The sequence below is a fragment of the Macaca nemestrina genome, chromosome 10 (genome assembly GCF_043159975.1).
Source record: "Macaca nemestrina isolate mMacNem1 chromosome 10, mMacNem.hap1, whole genome shotgun sequence".
In the NCBI taxonomy this organism is placed as follows: domain Eukaryota; kingdom Metazoa; phylum Chordata; class Mammalia; order Primates; family Cercopithecidae; genus Macaca; species Macaca nemestrina.
This window is the reverse complement of record NC_092134.1, coordinates 37,607,288-37,632,070: the sequence shown is the minus strand read 5'-3', so window position 1 is coordinate 37,632,070 and position 24,783 is coordinate 37,607,288. Positions and strand designations below refer to the sequence as shown.

Here is a 24,783-nt window from a genome sequence, read left to right as displayed (position 1 = left end):
TTTGTTGTTAACAGTACCTCCTTAGATGACCTTCCTTATGCCCTTAATCCTGTAATTCTTTCTTCCATCCTCCCTTACTTCTGGCATTTTTGTTTTTTTTGAGACAGAGTCGCTATCGCCCAGGCTGCAGTGCAGTGGCATGATCTCAGCTCACTGCAGCCTCCGCTTCCCGGGTTCAGGTGATTCTCCTGCCTCAGCCTCCTGAGTAGCTGGAATTACGGGCCCCCACCACCACACCCAGCTAATTTTTGTATTTGTAGTAGAGACAGGGTTTCGCCGTGTTGGCCAAGCTGGTCCCGAACTCCTGACCTCAGGTGATCCGCTTGCCTCGGCCACCCAAAGTGCTGGGATTACAGGCATGAGCCACTGCACCTGGCCTACTTCTAGTATTAATAACACTGCAACTAACTACTTTTTATATTCTACTAGATTCCAGTTTATATTTAACTACCTTAATGTAAGGTTATTTAGTAAAGCCCTATCTGGTTTTCGAATAAATGCTTGAACTCTGTACCAAAATGTAAAAGATCTGTTTTTTCTTCTTGAGATCCTGAATAACTTTTATTTCCCTATTTTTTATAACAGTGAAACCAATCCGTAATCTAAATGGACATTCAATTGGGCAATATAGAATACATGCTGGAAAAACAGTGCCGATTGTGAAAGGAGGGGAGGCAACAAGAATGGAGGTATGTGTGTCACTAACATTTTACTTCCATGGAAGACATTTTTTTCTTCCAAGCAGAAGGTCGTGATAGTTAAATATATAATTATACTGACCAAAATTAGCTTATCATCCATATTCACACTGTCAGGAATTGGGCCATTTGAATTTGCAAATTGTGTATAGTTAGCACTAAATCAGTTGTGGAAATTGGGGCTGTGAAAGGATTGTTTGTTCAACATTTGATGAATATTTATGGAGCATTCCTAGGGGTCAGTCTCTTTATAGTAGGCTCTAGGGGTGGAGTTGTGAACAAAGTTTGTAGGGGGAAGCAGAAGGACCAAAAAGTGCAAAGGAGCTAAAGCAAGGCAAGGTTAGATAAGGACTGCCAGGGGCTACTTCATGTTGCTGCTTAATCAGGTAGAGACTTCAAGAGATGGTAATTGCAGGCTGGGCTCGGTGCCTCAGGCCTGTTAATCCCAACACTTTGAGAGACCAACGCAGGCAGATCACCTGAGGTCAGGAGGTTGAAACCAATCTGGCCAACATAGTGAAACGTCATAGTCTCTACTAAAAATACAAAAATTAGCCAGGCATGGTGGCACGTGCCTGTAGTCCCACCTACTCGGGAGGCTGAGGCAGGAGAATCGCTTGAACCTGGGAAGCGGAGGTTGCAGTGAGCCAAGATCACACCACTGCACTCTGGCCTGGCAACAGAGAGAGACTCTGTCTCAAAAAGAGAGAGCGAGATGGTAATTGTGATTCGTTCTGAATTTTTCTTCTTTCTCTCCCCTTGATCCTTATTTTTCAGGAAGGAGAAGTATATGCAATTGAAACCTTTGGTAGTACAGGAAAAGGTGTTGTTCATGATGATATGGAATGTTCACATTACATGAAAAATTTTGATGTTGGACATGTGCCAATAAGGTGAGAGACGAGCCAATGGAATTTATGTGGCTAATGAGCATTTCTTCTGAATTAACAGCATTTTTTTAAAAAGTGGCATGCATACAAAATAGTATATTCATTAAATGTAGAGTTCTGTAGCCCAACAGTAAGAAAAAAAAATAGCCTTTTAAACACTTTAACTGAGATAAAAATTACACACACACACACACACACACGTGCTGTCTTCAAGTCTGGTTTCTGATAATCATAAATGTCAGAGATTATTTTGCTAGCATTTCTAGGTTTTTGGTTTAATATTTTCCCATTGGTAAACTTCCATTTACAGTGTCTTTCAATTTACATTGAATTTTTTTAACATTTGAAGATGATTGAAGTCTGGATTTACATCTTTTATATGCAGGTCTTTGAGCTTGCTGCACACAAAAGGAAATTCCCGTAATACCCTGTAGTTAGGTCTCTACTGGGGAATATAACATAGACACGTAAACAATAAAAGTTTTTGGACTTCAACTGCTAAGACACAGCTAAGGTCTGGGCTTTTCTTAATGAGGGAAATCAGTTCGTAACTCTTTTGCCAATAATTAATTTTGGATTTTCTCCTCTTAGGCTTCCAAGAACAAAACACTTATTAAATGTCATCAATGAAAACTTTGGCACCCTTGCCTTCTGCCGCAGATGGCTGGATCGCTTGGGAGAAAGTAAATACTTGATGGCTCTGAAGAATCTGTGTGACTTGGGCATTGTAGATCCATATCCACCGTTATGTGACATTAAAGGATCATATACAGCGCAATTTGAACATACCATCCTGTTGCGTCCAACATGTAAAGAAGTTGTCAGCAGAGGAGATGACTATTAAACTTAGTCCAAAGCCACCTCAACACCTTTATTTTCTAAGCTTTGTTGGAAAACATTATACCAGAATTAATTTGCAACATGTTGTCTGTTTTAACAGTGGACCCATGTAATACTTTTATCCATGTTTAAAAAAGAAGGAATTTGATCAAAGGCAAACCATCTAATGTAATTAACCAACGAAAAAGCTTTCAGGACTTTTAAATGCTAACTGTTTTTCCCCTTCCTGTCTAGGACAATGCTATAAAGCTCAAATTAGTTAGGAATGACTTATACGTTTTGTTTTGAATACCTAAGAGATACTTTTTGGATATTTATATTGCCATATTCTTACTTGAATGCTTTGAATGACTACATCCAGTTCTGCACCTATACCCTCTGGTGTTGCTTTTTAACCTTCCTGGAATCCATTTTCTAAAAAATAAAGACATTTTCAGATCTGAGAGCTACATCTCAATGTTTGTGGTTATAATTCTGGACAGGATAAATAGCTAAACTTAATGTAGGCAAATGCAGAGACATGTATCTGAAATGTAGACCTCTACACTGAGACTTTCGTGGCATAGTGGCTAAAACAAGATCTACACATGCATAAAGAGGGACAAACACCTTTTCTTCATAAATACACAGCTTTAGGAATATTTCACCATTCTTTATAGGACATAGTAGTCCTTGTGTTTTTTCCCCTGACATTGGAAAGATGTGCTAATTGAAACTTGACTTAGGAACATTGTGCCAACTCGAAACCTTGATTTGGTGAAAATCTCAACGTTTAGATCCTTTTTATCAGGGAGTGTATTCAGCTTGCTCAGAAAACCAAAAGGGCATTAAAGCCACAAAAGGAAAGAAGAAAAAAAAAAAACTCCCATGTTTGGATCTTGTTCTAGTTAGAAAAATTAAGTTGAAATTATTGGACTTTTTCATTCATGAGGCAAATGCTGTAGTACGTCGCCCTTTGACAGGTTTGGATTTTTTAACATTACTGGTGGTATTTCAGGAAGTGAGGTGACAGTTACTTTCCTTATAGCGGCTAAGTGTATTAAGTTGAATGTAACGATCATAATATTAATTTGTTTGAACTGAGGCCCACTACTGATTCTTTAACAAATTGCTTGAATTCTTATATGTAAATAATTTTATGGGAATGTTCCATCATAATTTCTAAATCGTTTATATACCAAGGTAGCCTTAATTTGTGTATGTTTCAGTACAATGAGATTTTATTGCCTCTGGGATGCTGTTTAGTTTGTATTTTGTTAAACATTTTTATCTTAGGAAGAGAAACCTACGACTTCTGTACCTAGATCATCTGTTACATTAAAAAGCTGTTCTTTCAGCATTAGAGATATAAATGAATGTTATCTTGTGGGGAAACAATCTAGGTTTTAGCTGTATGAGCTATATTTATTATGGTGCTAATGTTTAATAGCCACATTTGACTAATTTCTCCATTTTCTGTGATGCTGTGGCTGGCAGCAGAGCTCGCCAGTTCATGCCTGGACATACTGTCAGGGCTGGGCCCTCCAGCTCTCAAAGCAAGAATCTTGATTTCTAAACCCAGGAATTTTAGAATTGACCTTTATGAGTGAAGACTTTTGGAGCTTTTAAAGATCTTGGCAGTCATGATCTCAAACCAATTAGGAGCTCCAAGCTCCCTTCCCAGGTAACTGTTGGGAACAGTGGCATCACTGTATGCCCTTGTAATGGCTGGAAGGGACGCGATCTTGTAAATAGGAAAGCCGTCACTTAAATTGTATTGTTTGCTTATTAGCCATGTATCTCTTAAAATTTTGTTATGTTTACAACGATGTACTTTATTGGCAACAAATTATTAGTTTGATGTTTAACAATAGTGCCTTTAGTAAATTATTTTACAACTAAAACATGTTGTTTTTTGTTAGATCAACTTAGCAGAATGTAGACGTCCATACTGAGATTTAAGATACATAGTAAGAAATCTAAGTTTCTGTTTATTTAGGTTTTAATTTTATTGTTGGTATTTTGAGACATTTTTCACACTAAAATTTAGTGGAAAGTACTAACCGATTTCCCATATCCCCCAATAATATCCTCCTTCTCCAAGCCTCCCCCCATAGGTGTTAGTTTTAAGGGATTAAAAAGTAAAGGGTTAAGTCACTTTCTCTTTTTTTTTTTTTTCAGACAGAATCTCGCTCTGTCACCCAGGCTGGAGTGCAGTGGCATGATCTCAGCTCACTGCAGCTGGGTTCAAGCTATTCTCCTGCCTCAGCCTCCCGAGTAGCTGGACTACAGATGTGTGCTGCTACACCTGGCTAATGTTTTCTGTTTGTATTTTTAGTAGAGACGGGGTTTCACTGTGTTAGCCAGGATGGTCTCGATCTCCTGACCTTGTGATCCACCCGCCTCGGCCTCCCAAACTGCTGGGATTACATTACAGGCATGAGCCATGGCGCCCGGCCTCTTGTATATTTTTATATTGAAATAAGTACAAGCAATGATACCATTACAAATAGTTCAGGAGTTTTTACAATAATTCCATTAAAATGACGTGCTAAAATGTATAACATGTTAAAAATAGTCCTTGAAACTAGGAAAGAGTAGATGCTGGTATCTTGACCACGTAAATTTTTAATGAGGTATTAAGTGTGTAACAGTTGAGGTAATGACTTGCATAGGTATTATGAACAATTTTAAACACAGCTATTTAATATTCCAGATGTGTTTTTGGCACAAATGATTTGTCTGTTCAGTGATAAAAGTCTCATTGCACTTCAGCTAACCCAGATGACTTGTTATTTACTGGTAGAGATCTCTTTCAAGTTTGTACTTACAGATGATCACTACTGGTGAACAGCATTCTACAGGATATTATCTTTCACTAAGACTTCAACCTGCAAATAAACCCACTTATAAAAAAAGGATACATGATCTTCCTGTGGTTAACAGAGCTTAGATACATAGCTGGTCTGCAGATTAGTTGATTCTGCCCTCTCCAAACAAGATAAAGTTAGCAGCAACAGGACTTTAAAGAAATCCAGTGAGATTATCAGAGAAGAACAAAAAGAGTGACTCACGGCTTTTTTTTTTTTTTTTTGCAAGTTTAGATAGCTTTTAATTTTTTTAATGCTCAGGGCCAGTGTTTTAAGAGGCTCCTACCTAGTAGTCACATAATTCTAGCAAGAGTAAATCAAACTTTAGTTATTTAGGAGAATGAGATGCTAGACATAATAGTCCAGTTGCCAATTTTGAACACCTTTTTGCCCTGTAATTTTTTCTCTTCAAGACTCTTTATTCCTTTGAACTAAAAAATACATATAAAGTTTTAAGAGATCTAATGTCATCAGACATTATACAATGAACTCATACCCAAGGTAAACTATTTGAATAACATCATATACTGGTTTGCTAAATTCAGACTTTTTATGACTGCTTAATTTTTAGACTTCTGGACAAACCTGTTTGCTGCCAGACAAAAATCATAAATCCCAGGCATCATTTTTTCATGTCCATAGTTCCAAAGGTCACTTAAATATACTATTTGTAAAGCTGCCATTTTCATTTATAGTTTGACTATGCCAAATAAAGAGCAATTACTAAAACAATTTTGGGGTTACATTAACCAAAATAATGTCTATTACAAGGCCTGTTAACACAAAAAGCCTCAGAAATACCAGTGAGTGTGACTGAAGAATATTTAGGTGATAACTTGACATGTCACTTCAATAACTCCAACGGGCAAGGTAACTTCAATATACAAATGAAAGAAAGACTATTAGTGACCAAGCAAAGTCTAATTTTCCATCTATTAAGAATTTGTATAGAAAATACCTGAAAAAGATAACACATGTATATAAAATGATGCCACTCGAACTTTGTTGGTAGAAGATTGCACAAATTCATGATCCGAGCCAATTAAGACATAAAAATATAAAAGAGGTAACATCAGCCTGAGGTAAACACCAAAAGTTTAAAACTCCAAATATTTGAAAAAAGTAGTTACCTTCAGTTGATATACACATTTATACTTTGTTAAAAAAAAAATTGTAGTTAGATATAAAAATGTATAAATGTAGTATATACACTGATTCATAAGAAAAGTTTAAAATGGTACATCAGTCTTTTTAAAAGTATATATATAAATCACAGGAAGAAAACCCCATTGTCTTTGGATCAGCTAAGGATTTCATTAGACGAGGTATCAGCATCTTCACTGGGATGTTGGCTCCCGAACAGGAGCTCTGGAGGCAAAAGTTTAGAATGTCCATTCTCAGTAACTCGTTGGGTATAAAACAAGATATAAGCTTGAGCCTTGCATACTTCATCCATAGTGCACATGCTTAGCTTGGAATCATTGCAGTGTACCCAGAACCCTAGAGTGAAGCACAGAAATACACTTATGAAGGGACTTTATGAAATTCTAGTATGAATTGACTGAGAAGCTTTTTCTGAAGGGAAAATAATTTTCTAGCCAATTCATTTTTCTTTAACAAGAAATATAGATTGGGTAGTGTTACCTTGGAATTATCTACCTTTAATCTAGAAGTAGCTTAAGTTTACACAGCATGTGACTGATTAGAGTACCTCACACTATTTATTCCTTGTGTAAATCTACCAGTTAATGCTTTTGCCACTAATCATACAGGATGATCATCCCTAATTCCAAAATCTGGCCGGGCGCAGTGGCTCACGCCTATAATCCCAGTACTTTGGGAGGCTGAGGCAGGTGGATCACCTGAGGCCAGGAGTTAGAGACCAGTCTGGCCAACATGGCGAAACCCTGTCTCTACTAAAAATACAAAAATTAGCTGGGCGTGGTGGTGCGTGCCTGTACTCCCAGCTACTCAGGAGGCTGAAGCAAGAGAATAGAATGGCTTGAACCTGGGAAGTGGAGGTTGCAGTGAGCAAGGATTGTGCAGCTGCCCTCCAGCCTGGGTGATAGAGAGGCTGTCTCAAAAAAAAAATCCAAAACCAAAACTTTTTGTGCCAACGTGATGTCATAAGTAACCCTGAACACATTTTTTTCCACTGTATTAATGTCTTTTTTTTTACTGTGAAACTTATGTGCACATAAGTATAATGCACTTATGTACATTACATGCACATAAGTATGCTAATGACTGCTTATCATTAGCATATAAATCAGCCAGGAATTATGCTGATGCCAAACCACCAGACTGTATGAGTGGCTGAGACAGTGACACCTTTGTTTGCTGATTGCTCAATGTACACAAACTTATGAAACTTGCATTATTTAAAGTGTTGTAGAAAATTATCTTTAGGCAATGTGTACAAGGTGTATATGGGTCCCATCCCTACAATACCTCATAATGTCTATGCAAAAAAATCCAAAATTCAAAACACATATGGTCCCAAGCATTTTAGACAAGGTATACTCAATCTGTATTAAAAAGCAAATTGGGTCGGGCATGGTGGCTCATGCCTGTAATCCCAGCATTTTGGGAGACCAAGGCTGTCAGATCACTTATGGCCAGGAGTTCAAGACCAGCCTGTCCAACATGGTGAAACCCCGTCTCTACTAAAAATATAAAAATTAGCCAGGCGTGGTGGTGCACACCTGCAATCCCAGCTTCTCAGGAGGCTGAGGTTGCAGTGAGCCAAGATCACGCTGCTGCACTCTAGCCGGGGGGAAAGAGTGAGACTCCATCTCAAAAACAAACAAACAAAAAAAGCCAATAGTGTACAACTAACTTGGTAGTTTTTGGTAGTTCAGTGTGGAGTTACCTTGGTGGATTATCGGGCTTCTTGTCCTCACCTTTTTCTGTTTGGGGTGTGTTGGGTGGGGGTGGGGAGTTGGAAGTTCATTCTTTGTTCAACAGTAAGTATCAAAAGGGAAAGTACGGCTGGGTGTGGTGGCTCCTCTGTAATCCCAGCATTTTGGGAGGCAGAGGCGGGCGGATCACAAGGTCAGGAGTTCAAGACTATCCTGGTTAACACGGTGAAACCCCGTCTCTACTGAAAATACAAAAAATTATCTGGGTGTGGCCGGGTGCGGTGGCTCAAGCCTGTAATCCCAGCACTTTGGGAGGCCGAGACGGGCGGATCACGAGGTCAGGAGATCAAGACCATCCTGGCTAACACGGTGAAACCCCGTCTCTACTAAAATACAAAAAAAATTAGCCGGGCGAGGTGGCGGTGCCTGTACTCCCAGCTACTCGGGAGGCTGAGGCAGGAGAATGGCATGAACCCGGGAGGCGGGGCTTGCAGTGAGCTGAGATCCGGCCACTGCACTCCAGCCTGGGCAACAGAGCCAGACTCCGTCTCAAAAAAAAAAAAAAAATTATCCGGGTGTGGTGGCACATGCCTGTAGTCCCAGCTACTAGGGAGGCTGAGGCAGGAGAACTGCTTGAACCTGGGATGCAGAGGTCGCAGTGAGCCAAGATCGCACCACTGCACTCCAGCCTGGGTGACAGAGCGAGACTTCATCTCAAAAAAAAAAAAAAAGGCAGGGGATGGGGGAGTAAAAAATGAAATCTCGATCCAATCACTTTTGCTAGAACTAGACTACCCTAGAAGATGGAAAATAAAAGTGAGTTTTGTATGTTAAACTTGAACAGTGCTTGTTCCAAATATCTGTGATCCCCCAGTTCATTAGGTGCCCTATTTCTTTAACAAAATTAACTGAAGTAAACCAGTAAACATACGATCTGCTTTTTGAAGTGTGTCTTTAAGAAAAGTTAACATTCTGACTTTTAGTTGGCAACAAGACTATCCTCATTATTATATTTCTCCAGCCCTTAGTCAAAAGTACCGCAAAACCTACAGAAAATATTTCATGCATCAACTCTCATGTTTTAGTATCTGCAGAGGTATTCTCCCTAAGAAAGTAAGTGGTCAAGTAGTTTTGTTTATGATTTAGTAGTCAATTTAGAAATCGGTTAAAGCCTGAACTCCAGCCTCCAAGTCCAACCCAAGATAAAATACTTTTTCTTATCTATACCTCCTTCAGAATTATAGCAGTAGGCAGTGTAGTGCCCTGAGCCAAATCCTTTCCCATGGTGCATCACCACCGCAGACAAGTCATAGATAAAGCATTCTGGTCTGAGGGATTTCAGGGTCTCCCTGCAGCAATAGGGCTCCATGTTTAAGATTTCCTCAAAGCCAACATGAACACCAATCTTCTCTCGGTTATTACATCCTGACCACCTGTGAACAAACCAGTGTGAAATTATCAACACAATTAAGGGAAAATAACCATGTACTAGGTCTAGACACTTGTAACAGATGACCCCAGGCAGTATGGAATACAAAGTATCATATGTAATATAAAATTATTTCAATGCTGAAGTTGGCTATAAACGGAGAAATTTTGGCTTATTTTGCCTTCTTGTAGTTAGATGACAATGTAGGGAAAAAAAATTAACTTTTGGGCAAGTATTGCCTTATGGGGGCATTTACCCCCTAACAGGTAAAAGTGAAGGCCACGAAAGGGTTGGGGTTTTTTTGTTTTTCGTTGTTTTAGAGATGGAGTCTCGCTCTGTTACACAAGCTGGAGTGCAGTGGCGCAATCTTGGCTTACTGCAGCCTCTGCCTCTCAGGTTCAAGCCATTCTCCTGCTGGGACTGCAGGTGTGCGCCATCACGCCTGGCTAATTTTTGTATTTTTAGTAGAGACAGGACTTCACCATGTTGGCCAGGCTGGTCTTGAACTCCTGACCGCAAGTGATTCGCCTGCCTTGGATTCCAAAGCGCTGGGATTACAGGTGTGAGCCACTGTGCCCAGCCCCACCAAAGGGTTTTTAATTCCTTATTGTCTTGCCAGGATATGAAGAGGGTATCCCAGATGGGAGCTACAATCTGGATCTTTCTTGGCCAGGTATGGAGGAAAACAAAACAGGGCACCTCTAATTCCTCAGAATACTTCAGAGATTTTCAGACTAAAACAACAGGAACTGTGTCCCCTTGCTGTGTGTAAGTCAGCACAACCGCCCACTAGTGACAGAACTGAAAGAATGCCCTTATCCTGTCATTTTCTCAGTCTGTTGCTCATACTTCCCCTTACTGGATCTCAGCATGGCAAGCAATGTGTTTATCAATACGCATAATGAGTTGGTCCTATGAGGGGAAAATAATGTAACGTGGTAGTTCAAGAGATTATAATCCAGTTTGTGGTAGTATGGTACAGAGACAAGGCAGACATAGATAAAAATATAGTAGTAAAGTACTAAAACATGAACTTCAGACAAATAACAGCAGGTAGAGAACGGAGAGACAGGGACACAGTTTTATGATGGAAAAAAAAAAATGTGAAAATGCTTAGTCCAGTGTAAAATGGCATGGAACTAAAGATGAACCATGCAAATTATGTTATCTGCTGGACCATAAGTCATATTCCAAACTCTCTGTGTGGTTGTGAAAAATATATTTGGTTTTCCTTCCAGTTTCCTAAGATACATCTCCTAAAATTCTTGGAATCTCTGGAGTGTCTTGGCTGGGTGCGGTGACTCACGCTTGTAATCCCAGCACTTTGGGAGGCTGAGGTGGGTGGATCACCTGAGGTCAGGAGTTCAAGACTAGCCTGGCCAACATGGTGAAACCCCGTCTCTACTAAAAATACAAAAATTAGCCAGGCGTGGTGGTGCATGCCCATAATCCCAGCTACTGGGGAGGCTGAGGCTGGATAATCACTTGAACCCAGGAGGCGGAGGTTGCAGTGAGCTGAGATTGTGCCATTGCACTCCAGCCTGGGCAACAAGAGCTAAACTCTGGCTCAAAAAAAAAAAAAAAAAAAAAAAGTGTGTCTTTTGTATGCTAATGAGACAACTAGTGGCTGGCAACCCCTAGATAGCTTCAGCATGTGGGCAAGTCACAGGAAAGACCAGGGAATGACTAGAGGATTGGGACTTTCGGCTTCCTTCCAAATACCGTCCCCAACCCCCAAAGGGAATGGGGCTGAATGATGTAATCAGTCATGCCTATGTACTGAAGCCTCCATAAAAACCCAAAAGGATGGGCTTCTGGAGCTTCCAGATAGCTATCCATGCTGAGGTCCCTGGAGGGTGGCACCCCCAGGGAAGGTGTGGAACCTATACGCCCCTTCCCACAAGTCATGCCCTACACATGACTTCCGTCTGGCTGTTCATATGGATCCTTGAAACTCTCCTTTGTAATAAAAGGGTAAACATGAAGGTTTCCCTGAGTTCTGTGGGGCGCTCTAGCAAATTGATCAAACGAGGGGAGTGTGGCTTGTGAGAATCCCATTAAATGTATAGCCAACAGGTTGGTCAGAATTTCCACAAACCTGGAGTTATGACTGGTGTCAGAAGTGGGGGTCAGTCTGGTGGGACTGAGCTCTCAATCTGTGGGGTCTGATGCTACCTCCAGGTAGACAGGGTTGGAACTGAGCTGAATAAGAGGATACCCAGCTCGTGCTCACTGCAGAGCTGATGACCTGCTTGGTGGGGAGAAATCTCCTACACATTTTGGTAAGCAGAGGTCACATTTGTATTCTCTGTTGTAAGAGTATGGTAGGAGAAACTGAGTTCGGTTTTTCCAATATCTCTCAGCCAGGTGCCGTGGCCCACGCCTGTAATCCCAGCACATTGGGAAGCTGAGGCGGGCAGACTGCCTGAGCTCAGGAGTTCCCAGATTAGCCTGGGCAACATGGCAAAACCCTGTCTCTACGAAAAAAAAAAAAAAGAAAGAAAGAAAGAAAGACAATAAACTGATGAAGAACAATAAGATAATATTATACCTAAAATTCCTAACGGTTTGCTTCTGCAGAGGGGAAAGGAACAAGACTGACAGGCACACACAGGGGACATCTACAGTATTAGAAATATTCTGCCAGGTGCGGTGGCTCATGCCTGTAATCTCAACATTTTTCTTCTTCTTCTTTTTTTTTTTGAGACAGAGTCTTGCTCTGTCGCTCAGGCTAGAGTGCAACGGCATGATGTTGGCTCACTGCAACCTCTGCCTCCACAGTTCAAGCGATTCTCCTGCCTCAGCCTCCCAAGTAACTGGAATTACAGGCATGCGTCGCCATGCCTGGCTAATTTTTGTATTTTTATTTTTATGTTTATGGATGCATGTATGTACGTATGTAGGTTTGAAACGGAGTCTCACTTTGTTGCCCAGGCTGGAGTGCAACGGCACGATATTGGCTCACTGCAACCTCCGTCTCCTAGGTTCAAGAGATTCTCGTGACTCAGCCTCCTAAACAGCTAGGATTACAGGCATGCGCCACCATGCCCGGCTACATTTTTGTATTTTTAGCAGAGATGGGGTTTCACCATGTTGGCCAGGCTGGTCTTGAACTCCCGACCTCAGGTGATCCACCTGCCTAGGCCTCCCAAAGTGCTGGGATTACAGGCATGAGCCACCTTGCCCAGCCAGCACTTTGGGAGGCCAAGGTGAGTGAATTGCTTGAGCCCAGGAGTTTGAGACCAGCCTGGGCAACATGGTAAAACCCCATCTCCAGCCTGGGTGACAGAGTGAGACTCGGTCTCAAAATAAATAAATAAATAAGCAAATGTAAGTCATTTACTACCCAAGTATATGGTATTAAAAGTTAATTCATTTGTCAGAAAGGTGATTAAAGGGGAAAAAATTATTACATGCATTCTTTAAGTTTTGAAGCATTATAAGCACAAGGAGTGATCACTTTGCAACTGGTCCTGCTACAGACCTGAATCGTTTGAGGTGCAGTCTGAGAACCTGAGGTAGGTGGCATATCATAAGTTGTTTCTGGGCTTCTGTGAGTACAACTGGTTTGGAGGAAAACCTTCTACGCTTTGCTGTAACATCAAAGAAAGAATAAAAATCAAATTTAATTTAAAGATGCAGGGAAAAGCTGAGTGAACCTTCTTTTAATTAAGTCAGAAATGAAAAGTATCTACTGTGTTCTAGGCATTGTGCTGTGCTAGAGATACAGACATGGGTTTTGCCCTCGAGAAACTCATGATCCACAATTAAACAAAAAACTTATGAGCTAGTCAAGTTAGATCTGTAATCAAGCACATGATTTAATGATAATCTTGCATATAATGTAATAGAACAAAGTATGCTGCCATAATATTTTTATTTACTTATTTATTTAGAGATGGAGTCTCACTCTGTTGCCCAGGCTGGAGTGCACTGGCGCGATCTCAGCTCACCACAACCTCCGCTTCCTGGGTTCAAGCAATTCTCCTGCCTCAGCCTCCTGAGTAACTGGGACTATAGATGCATGCCACCACGCCCGTCTAATTTTTATATTTTCAGTAGAGATGGGGTTTCACTATGTTGGCCAGGCTGGTCTCGAACTCCTGACCTCGTGATCCACCTGCCTCGGCCTCCCAAAGTGCTGGGATTACAGACATGAGCCACTGCACCCGGCCATAATAGTATTTTTAAATGGAACTGGCCATACCAATTAATAGGAAAAGTTACAACATTCTGTAAACATTTTAATACACATTTCCCAAACTTTTTTTTTTTTTTTTTTTTTTGAGATGGAGTTTTCGCTCTCGTCGCCCAGGCTGGAGTGCAATGGCGCGATCTCGGCTCACCACAACCCCCGCCTCCCGGGTTCAAGCGATTCTCCTGCTTCAGCCTCCCGAGTAACCAGGATTACAGGCATGCACCTCCACTCCCAGCTAATTTTGTATTTTTAGTAGAGACGGGGTTTCACCGTGTTAGCCAGGATGGTCTCGATCTCCTGACCTCGTGATCCGCCCGCCTCAGCCTCCCAAAGTGCTAGGATTACAGGCGTGAGCCACCGTGCCTGGCCCCAAACTCTTAATTTAAAAGTCTGTGGTCAAAAGATTTAAAAAAGAAATAAGAAAAAAAAAAGTGTGTGGTCAGTTCATATACTAAGGCTAGTCAGAAACCCAGAGGAAGGTCCGGATTACCCAGAACATCCATCCACTTTTCCTGGGGACCACCCCAGCCCTGGCCAATGGCTTAGGAAAGCAGGACTTTACCAGCTCTGAGGCCTCCCTCACTCAAGCGTTTTGCTTTTGCTCTTTCAGCACCAGATCTTAGACAGCTGGAACTCAGGATTCTTCTTGTCCTTTCTGCTTCCCTAGAGGTCCACCTACGGACTGTCCTGCAGCTGGGCCATCGGCTACAGTTTGTTCCTGATGCCCAGGAGCTATCCTTCAACTTGCACACGAGCTCCGACTCCAGCCATGGCAGCTGCTGCTTCTCATGTGGGAAGCAGGCTCAGTCCACCATGAAGCTGAGCTCTAAGCCATCTTCGCTGGTCTTTCTTCCAGGTGTGTAACCCTGCGATCCAGGTATCTGGCTGCTGCTGAATGTCCTGGACCTACCTCTGGATTGTCTCCTAGCACATCCGGTCCAAGGGTAGCCAGATAGGGGATGTCAACTCCTCAGCGTATAATTGTAAACATTTTCATTGCTGTGTTAAAGTAGCTCTTTTAGGCCTGTATTTGGTAGCGTTAGTAAACACATAGAAATTTGCTATAAAACCATATTCTGCATTCATAACATCACCCCCCAAATTTGGTGACGAAAGCATGTGGGACTCATCACATTTATGTCCAAGAAAAAATAATACTTCATCATAACAACTTTGACAAAGTTTTATTTTTTAAAAAAAAAAACCTTATAAATTTAAGGCTACTTTATGTGTTTACATTAGACAGCACTCAGAAAAAAGTGTTAAAGTCATTCCAGGAAACCATCAATTGATAAAACATTTCTTCAATGTGGGAATATCCTATTTTTTGTTTACCTTAAAAGTTTAGTATCTAAAGCCTTAGAATCTATTTGCGAGATAGGGAAATTAGGCAGAATACCTGAAAAAAAAATATATAGTATAGTATAAACTAGTATAAACCATAGTATAGTTTACTATATAGTATACTATACTACACCATATGTTTATATTATATATATAAATAGTAAGATACTATGTAAGTATATCTTATTCTTTTTTTGAATTTCAATAGGTTTGTGGTGAACAGGTGGTATTTGGTTACATATATAAGTTACATAGTGGTGATTTCTAAGATTTTGGTGTGCCCATCACCTGAGCAGTGCACACTGTACCCAGTGTGTAGTGTTTTATCCCTTACTCCCTCCCACTCTTTCCCCTGAATCTGTAAAGTCTACTGGATCATTATTATTATTATCATCATTATTATTATTATTATTTGAGACGGCGTCTCGCTCTGTCGCCCAGGCTGGAGTGGAATGGCATGATCTCGGCTCACTGCAACCTCCATCTCCTGGGTTCAAGTGATTCTCCTGCCTCGGCCGCTTGAGTACCTGGGATAACAGGCGCCCACCACCATGCCTGGCTAACTTTTGTATTTTTAGTAGAGACGGGGTTTCACCATGTTGGCCAGGCTGGTCTCGAACTCCTGACCTCAGGTGATCCGCCTGCCTCAGCCTCTCAAAGTGCTGGGATTACAGGTGTAAGCCACCATGCCCAGCCCACACTGGATCATTCTTACGCCTTTGTATCCTCATAGCTTAACTCCCACTATATATATATATACACATTGACAGAGGAGGTAAGACACAGCAGATCCTTTTGTGTGTGTGTGTGCGTGTGTGTGTTTTTTTTTTTTTTTTTTTTTTTTTTTTTTTTTGAGACAGCGTCTTGTTCTGTTACCCAGGTTGGAGTGCAGTGGCACGATCTCGGCTCACTGCAATCTCTGCTTTCTGGGTTCAAGAGATTCTCCTGCCTCAGCCTCCCAAGGAGCTGGGATTATGGACGCGCTCCACCACATCCGGCTAATTTCTGTATTTTTAGTAGAGATGGGGTTTCGCCATGTTGCCCAGGCTGGTCTTGACCTCAAGTGATCCATCTGCCTTGGCCTCCCAAAGTGTTAGGATTACAGGTGTGAGCCACCGCACCTGGCCAACACAGCAGATCTGTGTGGTTTTACACACCATTTCCTTGGAGGAAGATGCTTCTTTTCTGTTTTGTTTTGTTTGAGACAGAGTTTCATTCTTGCTCAGGCTGGAGTGAGGTGGCGCAATCTCAGCTCACTGCAACCTCTGCCTCCTGGGTTCAAGCAATTCTCCTGTCTCAGCTTCCCGAGTAGCTGGGATTACAAGTGTGTGCCACCACGCCCAGCTAATTTTTGTATTTTTAGTAGAGACGGGGTTTCACCACATTGGCCAGGGTGGTCTTGAACTCCTGACCTCGGGTGATCTGCCCGCCTCGGCCTCCCAACGTGCTAGGATTACGTGAGCCACTGCACCCGGCCGAGGATGCTTCTCTTGAACTGAAGTGGCTGTTTCACCCCCAGTGTCAGGTTCCCATGCGCTCCTCTATTAGAGCACTTATCACAGTGGATCCTGTCTATCCGCCTCCTCCATTAGGAATGTAAGCACCTTGACAGCATCTCACCTGTACCTACAGACACTGGGAATAACTAACACAGAACAGACAGGGCATGGTTTTGAATAAATCTTTGTTTTGACGAAGCCAATCTCCACAGCAGGAGTCCTGCATATGGTATTTCCTATTTTATGTGTATAGACACACACACATACATTTATCTACATATCATTTTGATATGTAGCAAGAAAAAGCTCATAAAACAAGTGTTTCATTCACACTACATGCCATGCTTTCCTTTCATTATTCCTCTTTGCTATTTTATTCTGCTCCACATATCATATTTAAACTTGTCATGAATCTTCTCTCCCCAAAATTGTCTACAAGATCAGAAACAATTTAAATTCCACCAGTATGGCCAAACAAATGCATAGTTCATAAACGCCAACTATAAGTGAAAATGTCTGTTTGTTTTGACAAACTGAACAAAAGTTCATTTTCATAACTGCTAAAGATTTCTTTCAGCTTCCTCTCATCTGCGTTTCTCTTTATCATTCCTAGGAAAGCACCGAGAACACACCGTCTTTACTCACAGTTACACTGGTCACATACGTAGATTTTTCCTTCTAAAGCTTCAGTTTCTGTAAATTTGGCCAACATTTCAGTAACCAGACATGGCTGAGACGCAATATCTTTTCCACTGCATTGATATCTTTCTGGAAACTCCAATGACAAGTCCCAGAAAGGTTCTATGGTATTGGATTTGTTGTCACATGCAAGACATGTAACCTGCAAATGAGAATGAGTTCCTAAGATTATAATCTTTCCGTCAAAACATTAACTTTTTTCACTAGAGATCACTGCCAATAAATAAGCTTTTCTCATGAAAATGCACCATTAGAATTCTGAATAATCTGCCTTATATTCTTGTCAGGAAATCTTTCCTTATGATTTTTCCTTCCAAAAGACTGTTATCAGAGCCATCATGAATTGGTTGCTTTAACTACTGGGCATTCAAAAAGCTCTAAGGGCATTAAATTTAGGCAAAAATCCAAACTGTGGACACACTGAATAGAAACACATGATGTATATGTATACATAGAAACATACATATGATGTATATTCACATGCATTAAATTTAATGTATTTATGTCATTAGGCTTGAGGTTCCTCACTGTTTCTCCTTCATCTTTTTTTTTTGAGATGGAGTCTCGCTCTGTCCCCAGTGCTAGGGTGCAATGGTGCAATCTCGGCTCACTGCAACCTCCGGCTCTCAAGTTCAAGCGATTCTCCTGCCTCAGCCTCCTGAGTAGCTGGACTACAGGCGCAGCTATCACAAACCCAGCTAATTTTTCTGTTTTTAGTAAAGACGGGCTTTCGCCATGTTGGCCAGGATGGTCTTGAACTCCTGACTTTAGGTGATCCGCTCACCTCGGCCTGCCAAAGTGCTGGGATTACAGGCATGAGTCACCATGCCCGGCCTCTCCATCTTTTGCTGATTTTTCTTCCTAAACCCAAATACTACAACCTCTTAACCCAATCCAATCTTAACCATATTACAAGTAAAATACTATCTTTTCATTAGGCAGATTTTGAGACCCTGACAACTGATAATTTAAAAAGACAAGACATGTGACATAAATAATGATGTCATACTCCTATTTAAAGCAAACATCACATTAAAATCTCCATCCAAACACAGAAAACACAAAAAACATGGAGCTGTTTTAACAACTTACACAGGTAACATAGCAACCGGAAAGGAAATGAGTAGTAACTTCAGTGAAACATTCAGCAGGATTTAATACCAACAAACACTGCACATAACTGAAGACAGACTCCACGAACTAACAATTCACATATGATATGAAATATTATAAAGAACCTCTTTCATACAAGCTATTGCTCTGGCACAGGCAACGAAATAAAGAAGCCAGTTCTAATACAGATTTTAGATTTCACAAATTGACACAAAGAACTCTCCTGGTGTTTATAGTCTAAGGACTCAGCAGTGCCAGGGCCAGACATTTTGAGGATTTTCTCGAATTAAACAAAAACAAAAACAAAAGCAAAAACACACAAAAAGCTATCCCAGTCTGAGTGTAGTGGCTCATGCCTGTAATCCCAGCACTTTGAGAGGCCAAAGCGGGAGGACCGCTTGAGCCCAGGAGTTTGAGACCAGCCTGGGCAACACAGTGAGACCTTGTCTCTATAAAAAATAAATAAATAAAAAGGAAAAGCCATTACAGCAACCAATTGTCTTAAATCTCCTGAGAACCAGTTCCATAAGAGTGTATTAAAGAAAGAGAAGCAAAAAGCTGGTACAATAATTTTTATTAATTTCAAAATTCATTTATAATGGAAAATACAAGCACAGAGCCACTCTCATACTACTGGAAATATATATATATATATATTTATATATATATAGAAATATATAATATATATATATAGAAATATATATAGAGAGAGAGAAAAAAAAATCACTTTCTGGAAAGAACTTTGTCACCAAGTATCCAGAAGTCTTACTCTGACAAAGTCAACTTCCAGGACTCTGTCATAAGGAAATCAAAAAGTTAATTGATGACATTATAATAATGAAAAAAATTAACAACAGTCAACAATAAGGGAATGGTTAACTAAGTTATGGTATAAACATACAATGTGGCCAGGCACGATGGCTCATGCCTGTAAGCCCAGCACTTTGGGAGGCTGAGGCGGGCGGATCACGAGGTCAGGAGATCGAGACCATCCTGGCTAACACGGTGAAACCCCATCTCTACTAAAAATACAAAAAAATTAGCCAGGCATGGTGGCGGACGCCTGTAGTCCCAGCTACTCAGGAGGCTGAGGCAGGAGAATGGTGTGAACCCAGGAGGCGGAGCTTGCAGTGAGCCAAGATTGTACCACTGCACTCCAGCCTGGGCAACAGAGTGAGACTCTGTCTCAAAAAAAAAATTATATTAAACAGCAGAAATATACCAAAAAAACACAAAAAATTATGAACATTGAAATGTTTTGAAAAGAATGATGAAATATTTTTAATTACTGGAAAATCATTACAATATTAAATGGGAAAAGCAGGTAAATGCAAAATGATCAATTATGGGAAAAAATATGTATATATGTGCAGGAGAAAAAAAGACTAGAAGAAAATATACCAAAATATTGATAGTTTTACCTATGGATTGTGGGGTTATAGGATTAGAGAATGATTTTTCTTTTCTTCTATATAGATTTCCTATATTATATAGGTTTCCTGCAACTACATGTTGCATTCTGTAATAATGTATTTTAAAACTTTTGCATAAAAAGGAAATGACAGAGAAAGATGGAGAAGTAAAATTGCATGTTAACACAAGTACAATTCTTATTTGCTAATTAACTCAAAGTCTTTGCATTTCTGAAACACTGAAAAATAAACTTCATAGATATTCCTTAAGAAGAATTACATCTGAAATATTTAAACAACATTCTAGGAAAGTATGCTATAAAAACAAAAGATGGACTTATTACAATGAAAGTTGAACTGAAGAAAAGAGGCAGGTGTGCAGGGGGAAGGAAATGACCTAAAAGCCTAATAGCTTCAGTTATAAAAAAAAATTTGTTTAAATCTATGTGTTATGGGAAAGTAGAGAGCCTTATGTCTATTAATATTTCACCAATAAGTCCACTCAGCATAGAGAACCTTTACTTAGAAGATTCTGGTTTTGTAGTCTACCTTATCATGACAAAGGAAACTTTTGAGCAGTAATTAAAAAAAAAGAAAATCATTTAAAATTATTCTAGATGGAATCACTTTTGTTTACCTTAAAATTTCCCTACCAATTGTTAAAGCTTTCAGACCATGACCCTTTGGTTTTATAGGAAGTCCTCCAGGGCTACTCCTTGGTCCCTGAAATTGCTCAAGTATGCACCATTTTCTTTCTTTCTTTCCTTTATTTATTTATTTTTTCTGAGACAGAGTCTCGCTCTGTCACCCAGGCTGGAGTGCCATGGCACAGTCTCAGCTCATTGCAACCTCCACCTCCTGGGTTCAAGTGATTCTCCTGACTCAGCCTCCCAAGTAGCTGAGATTACAGGCGTCTGCCACCACACTCAGCAAACTTTTGTATTTTTAGTAGAGACGGGGTTTCACCATGTTAGTCAGGCTGGTCTTGAACTCCTGACCTCAGGTGATTCACCTGCCATGGCCTTCCAAAGTGCTGGGATTACAGGCATGAGCCCCCGCGCCAGGCCATGTGCACCATTTCCATTCCCAGTATAGCAGCATCTTTAAATCTGTTCCCTCTGGGATTAAACCCTCCTCTTCTCAATCCCTCAGATAATGAATGTAATACTGGTAACCTAGAGATCTCCGTCTCCTGATTTCTCCCTCCCTCCAAAAGCTTTTGATACCATGGATGTAAAACTACTTCCAATGATTCATGAAGGAAGGAATTGTAAATGAGTGAGCTGACTTCTCTACACATATTTATAAAAACAATCTATTTTGACCTGAAAATCGTACTAGCTTAACACACTAGATGTACATAGAATATGCCTTTTTATAGGCTACACTTTATGAACTCCCAATGATGAAAATAAGATTTAAAAAAATCCATACCTGACTAAGAAGTTGTCCATGAAAAATGTTATTTACAACATTCAGAACTTGTTTGATGAGTTTCCTTTGAGAAGTGGGGATAAGAGCTGGTAAACTGGTACCGGTTGTCTCTAATTCATGTTGTATTTTATCTAAAAGTTCACAAAGAAATTCCTGAGCATCTTGTTGGGCGTAACCACGAAAGGCAGGAATGAGTCTCCACACTGAGTGTAGCATAGCAAATGGTGAGACCAACGCCCACTTTCCAGACCACATGACTTGGAACAAAGTATGCAATTCATGACAAAGAGAAAGGTACTGTGAAGTTGGCTCCCTTGGCTGAATAAGTTCCATCTTTCTACTTTTTGATGCTCCACCACTTAGTCCTGATGACAGACTTGATTGTCTGGAGCGAACAAAACCTGTATCTTTTTCTTGACATTCATTCATTTGATATACTACTGTATCTGTGACTGGTGGATGCTTACAGAAAGATCTTTTCTTCTCACTAGCAGTCACAGCCAGCCATTGGTTCAGATCAAGCTTTAAAAAACATTGTCGAAAAATAAGTAAATGACTCAACACCTGAAGAACAGAATTCATATAGCAAGTATTCCCCAAATTTCTCAATCCTGTTACACCAGGAGTTACTATTGGCCTTCGTTTAACTGAGGAGTCATTGATTTTTTGAGATCTTTCATCTTCTGAGGTAGAGAGTACTTTATCTTTTGCTGTTGATGCTGGCATTTGTGCTGGCACCTGAACAGGAACTATTTCTATTATGGTCGACTGAGCGAGCCCTTGTAAACGTAAACTCTTTCTTGGAGGCATACTTTCCAATTCTGCTGTAACTTGATACTCTAATTCTTGCCGTCTTCGCTTTACTTCTCTTTTTACTACTAATTTTTCCTGAAATTGTTCTTCTTGCTTTTTTCTTCCAATGGGTGATTGTTCAAACCATGTTCGAAAGATTTTACCCATTAATATCCTTCTCCTGTGCCAAAGAGCAGTATACATTTGATCTTCATTTTGAAGCAGAGATTGCGCACCGTCACATAAGAAATAAGAATCATCACTTGTACCCATGGACCGTAAAACCATCCCACTACGAGTCATGCAGTGATAATTTTGACTTTTGATTGCACTTAATGTACTCCGTAGTAACTTCAGGTCTCCAGTTGCATTATCATTCAGAACATAATCGTCACAAAGGTAACAAAAAACATACATCTCATTCACCTCCAATGCAACAGGATGACTGCTTTCTTGAAAGTGCTTGAGTGCATGCTCTTCAATATATCTTCCACAGGCAACATGGGAGCAGCTAAGGCAAGCCCAAATGGACTCGGTCGTGTTGCAGTCCACACAGTGCCATTTCTGAGGGTTGAGGCTGGAATGGTCTTGAGCAAGCCGCAGCTGCCCAACATGTTTGCACTTATCCATTGTTAGCATTTATTTAGTCTAGCTGAGAAACGCATAATCCAAACAAGTCTCTGTTCACAACACTTGAAGCATCTGAAAACTAAACAGAACAATGTCGAGTATTAATAAAAACAAGACGCCAATATTTTTCATATTTTTCCCAAGCATAATAAAGATTTGTGTCCTTTGCTCCCAATTTCCAGGCTGTTATAATACCATTGGCAGTTCTCACATTTCCCTTGCTCTAGACTTCCCTGATTTCACATCTACCTTGCTCTGAAAGCACAGACACTTCACTTTCTCTAATGAGTCACCTTTAACTTTTGTTTTTAACTTTCTGCCACCATCTAGTGGCGAAAAATGGGTAGTAATCACTTTCCACTGAAATAGCTTAAGATCTATCCTTTTTACCCAGCAGTCTGAGGGCAGTTTCCAAAACTACATTTCTTTTTCGTTTTGTTTTGTTTTGAGACAGAGTCTTGCTCTGTGGCCCAGGATAGAGTGCAGTGGTGCAATCTCAGCTCACTGCAACCTCTGCCTCCTGGGCTCCCATGATTATTGTGTCTTGGCCTCCAAGTAGCTGGGATTATAGGCATGCACCACCATGTACAGCTAATTTGTTTTTCGTATTTTTACTAGAGACAGGGTTTCATCATGTTGCCCAGGCTGGTCTTGAACTCCTGAGCTCAGGTCATCTATCCACCCTGGCCTCCCAAAGTACTGGGATTGCAGGCATGAACCACTGTGCCTGGCCCCTTTTCTTAAAGACTGGGGTTGGCAAGACCCAAATATATCTCACTAATATTTATAAACATTCTGAGCCCTATGCAGAGTTAATAAAGCATAATCAAATAAGAAAGGCTGAGTTTTAAGGCAGAAAAACGTTAAATGTATGATTTTGAGCAAATGTTTTAACTTCTCTAAACCATACCAACTTCAATTGAATTGTTGAAGAACTGAGAGATAATATTTATCTGACACACGGTAAATGCTCAGTAAATGGTAGTTTTAATTGTAGCTACAGCGAAAAATTACCCTATTTAAATAAATAATATTAGATATTCTATTTAATTACCATTAAACTTATTTTTTTCCATTGGGTAAATCAATAATTGCCTTTAATTCATAGCTCTGTAACATACTCTGAGGCTGAACAGACTTGACAGGTGGCTTTAGGGAAAGAGAAAGACAGAAGAGGAGAAAGTGCTCTTGTATTTGAATATTCTCAGGAACATACAAGGAAATAAAGAGAAAAAAAAGAATATGAAGAAGGTAGCAATAAGCTTGTATCACATTCTAGCAGGCCTAAGCCTATCTGAAATTATAAGCTTATTTAAAAAAAAAAAAAGCTTACGTGATTTTTGACACAGAACTTGTTCCTTTATCAGTTAAAGTCAGGAACACTTCTGCTCTAAGTTATTTACATGTAATGAACAGAAATCTTATTTAAAAAGTCGTGATCACAAAACACCTTTTTCATTGTAATACAAATCAAAGACAAATTTCAGGGTTTGAGTGGAGACCTAGTTACGGAACACTAAAAACACCCTATGTATCATGACCAAGGCATTAAATTTTTAGGGCAGTTGAAACTGTGAATTTCAATGGTACCTGCAAGTGCCACCTCCAGGCCTCAGGAAAACTGCAAAAGCAGTTGATATTTGGTTCCTTCCCACCTGTTTTTGTAAAATCTCATAATCGTTCCTTAATTTTTAGGTATCAGGTACTGACCAGTCCCAACTCTCACATGTTCACGTTTCTTTCTTTTTTTTCTTTTTCTTTTCTTTTTCTTTTTTTTTTTTTTGAGACAGGGTCTTGTTATGTCACCTAGGCTGGACTGCAGTGGTGCAGTCTCAGCTCACTGCAACCTCCACCTCCTAGGTTCAAGCAATTCTCCCACCTCAGCATTGCCGGTAGCAGAGACCACAGGCATGTGCCATTACGCCTGGCTAATTTTTGTATTTTTGGTAGAGACATAGTTTCACCATGTTGCCCAGGCTGGAACTCCTGGCCTCAATTGATCCACCCTCCTCAGCCTCCCAAAGTGCTAGGATTACAGACATGAGCCACCGTGCCCGGCCCCCATGTTCACACACGTTTTAAGTGCACATTTTAA

The 24,783-nt window shown here is 40.4% G+C and overlaps 2 protein-coding genes across 9 annotated transcripts in view; one reads left to right on the top strand and one right to left on the bottom strand.

Moving 5' to 3' along the window:
• The window catches only part of LOC105483675 (methionyl aminopeptidase 2), a 41,659-nt gene extending 38,788 nt beyond the window's left edge, over positions 1-2,871 (top strand). For both annotated transcript variants that reach the window (XM_011744653.3, XM_011744652.2), the window contains exons 9-11: positions 586-689; positions 1,476-1,591; positions 2,180-2,871. In XM_011744653.3, the coding sequence (XP_011742955.1) occupies positions 586-689; positions 1,476-1,591; positions 2,180-2,432 (473 nt within the window). In that variant the 3' untranslated portion in view covers positions 2,433-2,871. The remainder of the gene's footprint in view (positions 1-585; positions 690-1,475; positions 1,592-2,179) is intronic.
• A 1,988-nt stretch (positions 2,872-4,859) lies between these two features.
• The window catches only part of LOC105483673 (ubiquitin specific peptidase 44), a 35,359-nt gene continuing 15,435 nt past the window's right edge, over positions 4,860-24,783 (bottom strand). For all 7 annotated transcript variants that reach the window (XM_011744650.2, XM_011744647.3, XM_011744651.2 and 4 more), the window contains 5 exons: positions 21,267-22,767; positions 17,254-17,449; positions 13,052-13,160; positions 9,366-9,571; positions 4,860-6,777 (listed from right to left, as the gene is read on the bottom strand). In XM_011744650.2, the coding sequence (XP_011742952.1) occupies positions 6,578-6,777; positions 9,366-9,571; positions 13,052-13,160; positions 17,254-17,449; positions 21,267-22,697 (2,142 nt within the window). In that variant the 5' untranslated portion in view covers positions 22,698-22,767 and the 3' untranslated portion in view covers positions 4,860-6,577. The remainder of the gene's footprint in view (positions 6,778-9,365; positions 9,572-13,051; positions 13,161-17,253; positions 17,450-21,266; positions 22,768-24,783) is intronic.